The sequence below is a fragment of the Oncorhynchus mykiss genome, chromosome 7 (genome assembly GCF_057628025.1).
Source record: "Oncorhynchus mykiss isolate SJ-2025 chromosome 7, ASM5762802v1, whole genome shotgun sequence".
Lineage (NCBI taxonomy): Eukaryota > Metazoa > Chordata > Actinopteri > Salmoniformes > Salmonidae > Oncorhynchus > Oncorhynchus mykiss.
The window spans coordinates 79,927,334-79,940,260 of record NC_143028.1 but is presented as its reverse complement, the minus strand read 5'-3'; the positions used below and the strand labels follow the sequence as shown (position 1 = coordinate 79,940,260).

The 12,927-nt window shown below is 42.6% G+C and overlaps 1 protein-coding gene across 3 annotated transcripts in view; it reads left to right on the top strand.

Moving 5' to 3' along the window:
• Positions 1-12,927, top strand: part of LOC110511195 (arf-GAP with coiled-coil, ANK repeat and PH domain-containing protein 3) — a 164,215-nt gene extending 151,288 nt beyond the window's left edge. For 2 of the 3 annotated variants that reach the window (XM_090242057.1, XM_090242056.1), the window contains exons 14-17: positions 3,087-3,197; positions 3,506-3,567; positions 9,184-9,239; positions 11,718-12,927. In XM_090242057.1, coding sequence (XP_090098183.1) covers positions 3,087-3,197; positions 3,506-3,567; positions 9,184-9,239; positions 11,718-11,783 — 295 coding nt within the window. In that variant the 3' untranslated portion in view covers positions 11,784-12,927. The remainder of the gene's footprint in view (positions 1-3,086; positions 3,198-3,505; positions 3,568-9,183; positions 9,240-11,717) is intronic. The other variant, XM_090242058.1, reaches the window with a different exon arrangement.

Here is a 12,927-nt window from a genome sequence, read left to right as displayed (position 1 = left end):
TTCATTCATTCATCCCTAACCCTTACACCACACTACCTACCTGTGACAGAGGGTAAGACATTCATTCATTCATTCATCCCTAACCACTATACTTACCTGGTAACTTGCTTATATACACGGAGTACCACAACCGAGTGTCTATAACCAACACATTAATGTTTCTAATTAAAATAAGGAGTGATGCAGTCAGTCTCTCCTCAACTCTTAGCCAAGAGAGACTGACATGCATAGTATTTATATCAGCCCTCTGATTACAATGAAGAGCAAAACGTGGCTCTCTGTTCTGGACCAGCTGCAGCTTAACTAGGTCTTTCCTTGCAGCACTGGACCACACGACTGGACAATAATCAAGATAAGATGAGACTAGAGCAGAACTTGCTTTTTTGGAGTGTGGTTTCATAAAAGCAGAGCATATCTTTAAAGGACAGATCTCTCTCCATCTTTACAACCATTGAATCAATATGTTTTGATCACGACAGTTTACAATCTAAGGTAACACCAAGTAATTTAGTCTCCTCAACTTGTTCAACAGCCACACCATTCATTACCAGATTCAGCTGAGGTCTAGAACTTGTACCAAATACAAATGCTCTTAGTTTTAAAGATGTTCAGGACCAGTTTATTACTGGCCACCCATTCCAAAACAGACTACAGACTCTTTGTTAAGGGTTTCAGTGACTTCATTAGCTGTGGTTGCTGATGCGTATGTGGTTGAATCATCAACATTCATGGACACACAGGCTTTGTTTAATGCCAGTGGCAGGTCATTGGTAAAAAAATAAAAAAGAGTAGAGGGCCTAGAGAGCTGCCCTGCGGTACACCACACTTTACATATTTAACATTAGAGAAGCTTCCAGTAAAGAAAACCCCTCTGTGTTCTATTAGATAGATAGCTCTGAATCAACGATATGGCAGAGGTTGAAAATCCATAAGACATACCTTTTCTCAACAGGTTATGGTCAATAATATCGAAGGCTGCACTGAAATATAACAGGACAGCTCACACAATCTTCATATTATCAATTTATTTCAACCAATCATCAGTCATTTGTGTCAGTGCAGTACATGTTGGGTGCATTTCTCTATAATTGTGCTGAAAGTGTGTTGTTAATTTGTTTACAGAGAAATAGCATTGTTTTTGGTCAAACACCATTTTTTCCCAACAGTTTGCTAAGAGCTGGCAGCAAGCTGATTGGTCAGCTGTTAGAACCAGTAAAGGCCACTTTACCACTATCGGGTAGTGGAATTACTTTGGCTTCCCTCCAGGCCTGAGGACAAAGACTTAGGCTCAGATTAAAAATAAGGGGCCTCCCGGGTGGCGCAGTGGTCTAAGGCACTGCAGTGCAGTGCTAGCTGTGCCACCAGAGACCCAGCCGCGACCGGGAGGTCCATGGGGCAAATATATCTATATCTCTCTCTAGATACAGTGCCTTGCGAAAGTATTCGGCACACTTGAACTTTGCGACCTTTTGCCACATTTCAGGCTTCAAACATAAAGATATAAAACTGTATTTTTTTGTGAAGAATCAACAACAAGTGGGACACAATCATGAAGTGGAATGACATTTATTGGATATTTCAAACTTTTTTAACAAATCAAAAACTGAAAAATTGGGCGTGCAAAATTATTCAGCCCCCTTAAGTTAATACTTTGTAGCGCCACCTTTTGCTGCGATTGCAGCTGTAAGTCGCTTGGGGTATGTCTCTATCAGTTTTGCACATCGAGAGACTGACATTTTTTCCCATTCCTCCTTGGAAAACAGCTCGAGCTCAGTGAGGTTGGATGGAGAGCATTTGTGAACAGCAGTTTTCAGTTCTTTATACAGATTCTCAATTGGATTCAGGTCTGGACTTTGACTTGGCCATTCTAACACCTGGATATGTTTATTTTTGAACCATTCCATTGTAGATTTTGCTTTATGTTTTGGATCATTGTCTTGTTGGAAGACAAATCTCCGTCCCAGTCTCAGGTCTTTTGCAGACTCCATCAGGTTTTCTTCCAGAATGGTCCTGTATTTGGCTCCATCCATCTTCCCATCAATTTTAACCATCTTCCCTGTCCCTGCTGAAGAAAAGCAGGCCCAAACCATGATGCTGCCACCACCATGTTTGACAGTGGGGATGGTGTGTTCAGCTGTGTTGCTTTTACGCCAAACATAACGTTTTGCATTGTTGCCAAAAAGTTCAATTTTGGTTTCATCTGACCAGAGCACCTTCTTCCACATGTTTGGTGTGTCTCCCAGGTGGCTTGTGGCAAACTTTAAACAACACTTTTTATGGATATCTTTAAGAAATGGCTTTCTTCTTGCCACTCTTCCATAAAGGCCAGATTTGTGCAATATACGACTGATTGTTGTCCTATGGACAGAGTCTCCCACCTCAGCTGTAGATCTCTGCAGTTCATCCAGAGTGATCATGGGCCTCTTGGCTGCATCTCTGATCAGTCTTCTCCTTGTATGAGCTGAAAGTTTAGAGGGACGGCCAGGTCTTGGTAGATTTGCAGTGGTCTGATACTCCTTCCATTTCAATATTATCGCTTGCACAGTGCTCCTTGGGATGTTTAAAGCTTGGGAAATCTTTTTGTATCCAAATCCGGCATTAAACTTCTTCACAACAGTATCTCGGACCTGCCTGGTGTGTTCCTTGTTCTTCATGATGCTCTCTGCGCTTTTAACGGACTTCTGAGACTATCACAGTGCAGATGCATTTATATGGAGACTTGATTACACACAGGTGGATTGTATTTATCATCATTAGTCATTTAGGTCAACATTGGATCATTCAGAGATCCTCACTGAACTTCTGGAGAGAGTTTGCTGCACTGAAAGTAAAGGGGCTGAATAAATTTGCACGCCCAATTTTTCAGTTTTTGATTTGTTAAAAAAGTTTGAAATATCCAATAAATGTCGTTCCACTTCATGATTGTGTTCCACTTGTTGTTGATTCTTCACAAAAAAATACAGTTTTATATCTTTATGTTTGAAGCCTGAAATGTGGCAAAAGGTCGCAAAGTTCAAGTGTGCCGAATACTTTTGCAAGGCACTGTATATATAAATATATATCCATCTCTCTCTCTCTCTCTTTAGTCAGGTGTGTCTGTTCCTGAAGAGAGGGGCTTGTCAGACGGAGGTGGATGAGGAAGGTCACGACCCTCTGAGCATGGCTGTCCAGGCCGCTAACGCCGATATTGTTACACTGTAAGTGTTCACCGAAAACATCTGATACCTCTTCTAAAAGTATCTTAAATAATCCCCCAGCATCCCCCCCGCCTCACTAAATGACTAAAATGTAAATATAAAATAAATAAATACAAAATGTTACCCAAATTTTTGTTGATATTATTCTGTTTTCTGTTTCTCTCCGATATATTTTTCCTACCTCTCCCCACCAAACCTACCCACCTACCTCCCTTCTCCTACCTCTCCCCACCAAACCTACCCACCTACCTCTCCTTCTCCAACCCTACCCCCCCCCCCCTTCTCCTACCTCTCCCTCTCTCTCCCAGGTTGCGGTTAGCACGGATGAACGAGGAGATGCGCGAGGCGGAGGGTCCGTTTGGTCAGCCAGGTCAATACCCCAGCAGCTCCCCAACTGAACATCAGTACAGGAAATGTATTCAGGAGTTTATCTGCCTCACCATAGACTACTGTTAGGGGGCGCCACTGAGGCAGGATGCATCCCAAATTGCACCCTATTCTCTAAGTAGTGCACTACATTTGACCAGAGGCCTATTGGTACCCCATTCCCTATGTAGTGCACTACTTTTGACCTGGGCCCACTACAAAAGTAGTGCACTACATAGGGAATAGGGTGCAATTTGGAATACGGCTTAGCCACTACTAACTGGGCATATAGAGGCATATCATACAGGGCAGAGTAGTAGGATGAAGTTGCCCTTAGATAAACTGATCTAGAGTCAGTTTTGCATTGTTACCATAATTGGTTAGGGTTATGATTTGTGGAGGGTAAAGCTGATTCTAGATCTGTGTCTAAGAGCAACAAGGCCCTGCTGACTGTAGCGCAGAACAATGTCGTTTTATCTTTCCAACAATATGCTTCTCTTCTTCTTCTACATCCAGATCTTTTAACCACATCGCTAGCTGCTTTCCACACCGTTCATATTATAAGCTGAGTGAAACACAGTGTATCTGGCTGTTCCTAATAGTCTTGTCTGTGGTTCTCACTGTCAGGCCGTTTACTCGCTACACTGCTCAACACTTCCTGCCTCTCCTGTACACTCTTAGAGAAAAACAAAGTGCTATCCAGAACCATTAATGGCTCTTCGGCTGTCCCCATCAGGAGATCCCTTTGAAGAACCCGTGTGTGGGTTCCGTTATAGAACCCTTTCCACAGAGGATTCTACATGGAACACAAAATATTTATATCTGGAACCAAAAAAGGTTCCCCTGTGGACATAGCTAAAGAACCCTTCTTTTCTTAGTGTAGGCTTTCCTGTCCATGTATTACCTCCCCTCTTCCTCCCTCTTCCTCCCTCTTCCTCCCTCTTCCTCCCTCTCTTACCAGTAAGGACCTAAGCTTCCACAGTCTTTACAATACTATTCTACAGTGTCCTTCCTATTCAGCATTTTACAGTAGTTTATATTCAAGAGTTTGATAGTACCATAAGAATTTATCAGCGGCCCATTGTGTTATAATGAATTAGAATCTGTCGATTTAGAAATGATGGCATGATTACAGTATGTCTACAACTCCGTGTTCCTTAAAGGGTTCAAGCTGGCCTGAAAAGGAAGCCTTTTGTCCTTATGTCTTCTGTGGGAGATCGAGGTTAGATGTAATTCAGTGGCTAGATGTGCAGGGGTTCCAACTGTTGTTCTACGGTGGCATGAGGTTACAGTGATATGGAATGGGTGTCGTTGTGGCTGCTATAGGCATGGTCAAGGAAGGTCCACTGCGTCAGTCTGGGAAGGTGGGGTCGTCATGTTTTCACTGTGTGTGTGATGGGAAGGGACGGATGCAGGGGTGAAGTGGTTCAGATGTGATGAGAATACCGAAGGACTGATGGATGGAGAAAGAGACAAACGCCTGCTTTGTTGTTACTTGTGAGTGAGGATTAAATGCTATATTATAATTATTATTACGATGATATCTTAATGTAAAAAAAAACTACTTTCCCGTTCCTAACAGTAATGTGCTTTATTTATCGTTGCTGTCGTGTTTACGTCATGCTCTCTCATTTTGCTCGTTGCGTTTCTGTCTTTTTGTTTTGTATTGGTTTATTTATGTTAAAATAGGGGCGTAAAAAAATCCGGAATCTTCCATATATGATTCCTGGAAAACCGAGGAATTTTGGGGGAAGTTATTGGAATGTTGTAATCCTACGTTGAACCCCGGAGGACTTGTGCAATGATGATTATTGTTACAGATTTGATGTATTTCTGTAAATTATTTTCCTTAATTTTTTTTAAATCTTTCAAACTTTTCAATATCCTCACTTTTTTTTTTCCTGACTGGATAAGTTTTGGTCTGGTCTTGTGTCATTGTGCCACACACACATTCTGGCTTCACTTCTAAACAAGGGATTCATCAAACCTGTCCCTCCAACACTCACACTGATCTATACCTAGAATTACTGTACTAGACTTGTTGAAAAAAATGTCATTTTATTTGTAGACATTCTAGTGATTACGTGTTTTCTATATCTATATTTCAAACCTTTTTTGATTGCAGTCCTTCAGTGTTTACTGATAAAGACATCTTCTTCACGACCACATCAGTGGTGTTTTTGGTTGACTTATGGGGACAGAGGGAATCAGGGGCCATTGGTAACTGTCCCTGTAGTAGGTAAGGGAGAGGAAGAGCTAGACCCATTTAATTATCATCAAAAACCCATTGTAATTCTACGGTTACAACTGACTGTCTTCTCCGGCCATCATTGCTCAATGCTCATTATATTCTGCATGCTTTTCGGTTGTGACCGGGAACATTCTAGAACGTATGTACGCGTTCTAGAATATACTCTTGGGCGTTTTTAGAATGCTGCGTAGTACGTGGGGGCGTTCTAGAATGCTGTCTGCCTTCGGAGCATGATAGTTTCCTATTTGTCCCCTCATGGTGCTGTGCAGTCCTGTTAAAAAGCATGAGCTACAGTACAGTACAGCCACTTCCTGTGATGTCCTTAAAACAACTTCCTCCTGTCTCTTTGGTAGACCTATGGACCCCTGTGCCATCTCTACGTCCACTTATGGACCAGCTATAGCTTCACTGTTTTGTCAATGTGATTTATTTTTCCTTTTTTAATGAAACACAGAGCTGAACTGTTTTTCGTTAGCTAGCCGACCTCTGTTTGTTCCTCAACTACGTTGGCATGAAGTCCTAAAGTAGTTAGATTTTTTTTTTTTTTTTTTGGTTCTCTGCCAAAGACTTTGGAAAAGGGAAGTGTGCAACAGTGTTGTTAGGCATCAATCAGTTTAACTTCAGCGAGAATACATACACACACACAGCGTTTAACGTCTGATAACACGTGGCACAGTGAAACATAAAGTGGTAGAAACAGTGTTCGCCAGTGTTTTTTTTACAAAATGTTCTAGAGGAGAGGAGTCACAGAACAATTAGTATTTTCATCAGTTGTTTTTTATTTTCAGAGTGTGGAAGCAGGTGATATTCTGCAAGTATTTTGAGTATTCAAAGTAAAGTAAAACAACGGGAGTGAAAAAGTCAATATATTTGACCAGGGACTGTGACTAAATAGGGTGGTGACGTAGCCCAGCTGAAGTGGTGGGTGTTGTTTCTTAACTGTTTTAACATTGGGGTTAAAGGATGCTTCTAAACAAACAGACAAACATGCTGTAAATAAAAACGCTTTTTAACATGTTTAACTCTTGACTCAAACTGCCTGCTCTGACTTACCGCATTCCACCACGGAACCCTGCCTGTTCCGTGCCACCTGTTCTGATTCTGTTCTCTTCTTCCAAACGTCTATCTGTGCACTCTTTTTGGAATATTGTGACATAGCTATCTCTCTGTCCTACTTGGGGAAACAAACATTCTTGTATTAATATCTCTACATTTGGATATCTTTGGAATAACTTTCTTTTTGTTCCTTGGTTTTAGAAACACTGAGATGGTGATTAAAAAAAAAATGGATAAAGAGAATAAAACCAAGAAACTCTTGTGATGAACTCCTCACCTTGCTTGGACTGCTTCTGCCTCATTTCTGACTCCTGTTGTCTTCTCTCCTTGTAAACAACCCTTCTCTCAACGTTGCCGCAACTTTGCGTTTGGAATGTTACTGGAACGTTGGGAGAACGTTACTCACTGGTCTATGCTGTAACCGCGTCAACACACACACCACCACACCTTCGGCATTCAACAACGCACAGTGCAGTCCTATGAAGCTAGAGCCAGATCAACGGGTCATATACTCATCTCAGAGAGGTCTTTCTTATACCCAACTCTCTTCTGTCTCCTTCTCTGAGGAAAAAAATACACTGTCTGTTTCCCAAATGGCACCCTATTCCCTACATAGTGCACTACTTTTTTTTCTTCTTCCCCTACATAGTGCACTAGCCCTAGTTCAAAAGTAGTGCACTATACACTGAGTATACTAAACATTAGGAAGTGTTACAGACCGGTGTGCCTGGCACATACCTGCTTCCATACCTCGTTCAACAACACTTAAATCTGTTGTCTTGCGCATTCACCCTCTGAATGGCACACATACACAATCCATGTCTCAACTGTCTCATGGCTTAAAAATAATTATTTAACCTGTCTCCTCCTCTTCATCTACACTGATTTAAAGTGGATTTAGAAAGTGACATCAATAAGGGATCATAGCTTTCACCTGGATTCACATTTTTGTCACTTAGCAAATGCTCTTATCCAGAGCGACTTACATTCAGTACATTCACCTACAGATAGCTAGGAGGGACAACCACATATCACAGTCATTGTCAGTACATTCAACTACAGATAACTAGGAGGGACAACCACATATCACAGTCATAGTCAGTACATTCATCTACAGATAGCAAGGTGGACCAGTCATAGTCAGTACATTCATCTTCAGATAGCTAGGTGGACCAGTCATAGTCAGTACATTCATCTACAGATAGCTAGGTGGACCAGTCATAGTCAGAACATTCATCTTCAGATAGCTAGGTGGACCAGTCATAGTCAGTACATTCATCTTCAGATAGCTAGGTGGACCAGTCATAGTCAGTACATTCATCTACAGATAGCTAGGTGGAACAGTCATAGTCAGTACATTCACCTACAGATAACTAGGAGGGACAACCACATATCACAGTCATAGTCAGTACATTCATCTACAGATAGCTAGGTGGACCAGTCATAGTCAGTACATTCATCTCCAGATAGCTAGGTGGGACAACCACATATCACAGTCATAGAAAGTATATTTTTCCTCAATAACGTTGCTGTCAGTAGAGTCAGAGCTAGAAAGGGGGGGTGGAGGGTGCAAGATTCGGGTTTTATTTTATGGGGAGGTGGGGGGAGCGAGGTGAGGAGAAAAGGGGGATATATAGTCTGTTGTACAACTGAAATGGGAACACTGGGTTAACTGTCAGTCTACCGGGAAACAGTGGGTTAACTGTCAGTCTACCGGGAAACAGTGGGTTAACTGTCAGTCTACCGGGAAACAGTGGGTTAACTGTCAGTCTACCGGGAAACAGTGGGTTAACTGCCAGACTTACCGGGAAACAGTGGGTTAACTGTCAGTCTACCGGGAAACAGTGGGTTAACTGCCAGACTTACCGGGGAACAGTGGGTTAACTGCCAGACTTACCGGGGAACAGTGGGTTAACTGCCAGACTTACCGGGGAACAGTGGGTTAACTGCCAGACTTACCGGGGAACACTGGGTTAACTGCCAGACTTACCGGGGAACACTGGGTTAAATGCCTTGCTCAGGGGCAGAACAACAGATGTTTACCTTGTCAGCTCAGGGATTCGATCCAGCAACCTTTTGGGTACTGGCCCAGTGCTTTAACCACTGGGATACTTAAGATACTGTTTGAAGAGGTAGGGTTTCAGATGTTTTCACCTGGTCAGTCTACGCAATGGAAAGTGCAGGTGTTCTTAATGTTTTGAAAACTCAGTGTATAGGGAATAAGACACAGCCAATGTAGGTTTGTTCTGTTTTGTTGACTGCTATCTGAGAAAAAGAATAAACTGACGACTGTTGTTGCTTCCGTTGCTACAGGCGTTGCCATGGGGACCAGCAGGAAGGTAAAGCGCAAGGATAGTGTTCGGGATAGAGTGAGTGATGCATCATGGTCTATCTCGCCTTGGGGGTTTGGTGTCTGTCTCTGTGGTCCATGTTATCCGGGATCCTTGGGGACATCCCTAACCAATCAGAAGTTGGGGATCCTTGGGGACATCCCTAACCAATCAGAAGTTGGGGATCCTTGGGGACATCCCTAACCAATCAGAAGTTGGGGATCCTTGGGGACATCCCTAACCAATCAGAAGTTGGGGATCCTTGGGGACATCCCTAACCAATCAGAAGTTTAAATGTAAAATGGTTAAGAAAGGGTTATTAAGGTTTGGATAAGGGGAGGGGCTAAGGTTAGGTTTAGGGGAGGGGCTAAGGTTAGGTTTATAGGGGAGGGGCTAAGGTTAGGTTAAGGGGAGGGGCTAAGGTTAGGTTTAGGGTAGGGGCTAAGGTTAGGTTAAGGGGAGGGGCTAAGGTTAGGTTTAGGGGAGGGGCTAAGGTTAGGTTTAGGGGAGGGGCTAAAGTTAGGTTTAGGGGAGGGGCTAAGGTTAGGTTAAGGGGAGGGGCTAAGGTTAGGTTTAGGGTAGGGGCTAAGGTTAGGTTTAGGGGAGGGGCTAAGGTTAGGTTTAGGGGAGGGGCTAAGGTTAGGTTTAGGGGAGGGGCTAAGGTTAGGTTTAGGGTAGGGGCTAAGGTTAGGTTTAGGGGAGGGGCTAAGGTTAGGTTTAGGGGAGGGGCTAAGGTTAGGTTTAGGGTAGGGGCTAAGGTTAGGTTTAGGGTAGGGGCTAAGGTTAGGTTTAGGGGAGGGGCTAAGGTTAGGTTTAGGGGAGGGGCTAAGGTTAGGTTTAGGGTAGGGGCTAAGGTTAGGTTTAGGGGAGGGGCTAAGGTTAGGTTTAGGGGAGGGGCTAAGGTTAGGTTTAGGGGAGGGGCTAAGGTAAGGTTTAGGGGAGGGGCTAAGGTTAGGTTTAGGGGAGGGGCTAAGGTTAGGTTTAGGGGAGGGGCTAAGGTTAGGTTTAGGGGAGGGGCTAAGGTTAGGTTTAGGATAGGAATGTCTCAGGGATCCCAGATAGCTCTGACCATCTCTCTGTCCTACTGGTGTACATGATCATATATTTAAGGAACCTCAATCTCTCTTCAAATGGTGTGCACATACACACACACACACACAAACAAACACAAAACACACACGCACAAACAAACAAACACAAAAACAAACACAAAAACACGCACGTGAACACACTTGCTTTGGGAGAAAGTTTGGTTGGGTGACCTCACTGGTGTTGTTAATCTATCTCTTCCCACTGTGTGATAATATTGTTCTGCTTATCAATGGGATCAACACTTTTCTAAACATTGACAGCTGTGAAGGAAGTAGGCTTCAGAAGTTTGGTGATTGCAATGACCTCGCTCTATCCCAGCTTTCCCAATCATTACAAATCATCAGTATTTACCACAGGACTGAAAACACATTGGGTTTTATTTTGAATTGTGTCTACATACCCCAGCAGTAACACTTTTGGCTAAACTTCTTACCAGAGAACGAGAAAATAAATATCTGTTTTCGGTTGTTATCAAAATGGAAACCCCAGTGCCTCCCAATGGATTACTTATGAATTAAGAAGCTTACCTCCAAAACACTATAAGAACGAAGAGATATAGTTTCTACACTTGGCTTATAGTTATACTTCACTAAATACTCATAGGAACCAACACAGCCATAGGGAAGATTTATTTTATTTTGTTTATTTATTTAACCTTTATTTTCAATGAGGGCCAAGGAACAATGTGTTAACTACCTTGTTCAGGGGCAGAACAACCAATTTTTACCTTGTCAGCTCGGGGATTCGATCCAGCAACCTTTTGGTTACTGGCCCAATGCCTTGTTCAGGGGCAGAACGGCAGATTCCAGATGAACATTACTATAGGGAATTAGAACTATAGAACATTACTATAGAATACTATAGGGAATTAGAACTATAGAACATTACTATAGATTACTGTAGGGCATTAGATCTATAGAACATTACTATAGAATACTATAGGGCATTAGAACTATAGAACATTACTGTAGGGCATTAGATCTATAGAACATTACTATAGGGCATTAGAACTATAGAACATTACTGTAGGGCATTAGATCTATACCTGTCCAATCATTTTAGACCAGTGCCATACTGAAGGATGGAAAACAATCCAACCTGACAGTTTTTCTAGTTTTCCTGTAGTAGATTTTCTGATCTAGTCCTGATACTGTGCTTTACTAACACTGGGATCTCTGAACCAGTGGGGTTCATTTAACACCACACGGGGTGACAGATGATCTGTGGGCTATCTAGTGATCTAGTCTGAACCTCTGATCAAGTCAAGTTATTGCTAGTTCTATCTCTGGTCCAGGATGTTAGTGTATGTTCCTTCACTAACCCACACAGCCACACTAATGCCTGGGACCAAAGCTACTCTATTCCTTGGGGAGCCACAGTGCCCGAATGGCGCCCCCCTTGTGATTGCAATGTCCCCTCTTGCAGGTAACACAACATATCACATCTTTCGGGAGTTCTCGCTCATGGCGTCCCACCAGCCCGAGAAGCTAAAGAGGAGAATACACTTCAACAACTGCCAGACGTAGTCCATGATGACATCAAAACATACTTCAGCCACTGCCTGAGGTAGTCAAAGACTCCTAACTTGACTCAGACTCTGAAGTGACTTACTAACAAGTCTCTGTGTCCTACACCTGAGATCTATTTAGGTAGAGCACCGCCACCAAGACAGATCTATTTAGGTAGAGAACCACCACCAAGACAGATCTATTTAGGTAGAGAACCATCAAGACAGATCTATTTAGGTAGAGAACCACCACCAAGACAGATCTATTTAGGTAGAGAACTATCAAGACAGATCTATTTAGGTAGAGAACCATCAAGACAGATCTATTTAGGTAGAGAACCACCATCAAGACAGATCTATTTAGGTAGAGCACCATCAAGACAGATCTATTTAGGTAGAGCACCACCATCAAGACAGATCTATTTAGGTAGAGCACCACCATCAAGACAGATCTATTTAGGTAGAGCACCACCATCAAGACAGATCTATTTAGGTAGAGCACCACCATCAAGACCACCATTTTTCTTCAATCAGTTTTGATATAAACGTTTCAGTGGGTGTCCTGGTGTTCTCCTAGGCACGCGATCATTGCTCTCAGTTCCATTGCATTACACAAGAGTCATTGGACGAAGGCGTCTTCTGTACGGGAGAGTTTTGTTAAGAGTCACGACGCTCGGGCTGAACATTTAACGAGCATCGTTTTGCGGTACGGTTTTGCAAGCATAAGGACCCTGTCTTACATTTTTTTTTAAAGGTTAAATTGAAACACACCTTTTATAGGGTTCACACACGGCCGTGTCTCCATTTAAGCACTAGTTTAGGGAAAACATACAGAGGACAGAGTGGACTACCTGTGCTAATTAGTTATCAGCGTCTCCGAACATCTGTGTGTAAATGGAAGATGACAAACGGTGTTGTCACTGAAAAATACTGTCGGTTTAACGTTAGTAACGTTAGGTTTCTTTAGTTTATTATTGGGCGATTGTAACCCTTAGTTAGGGAGAGTGAAAAATAGCCATTTCAATTCATGCTTGATTTGTGTTACTGTTTGTACAGACACACGCAAAGGTACAAACACATGCATACATTATGATATTGTTGTGTGGTGGTATTAAACATTTTGTACTG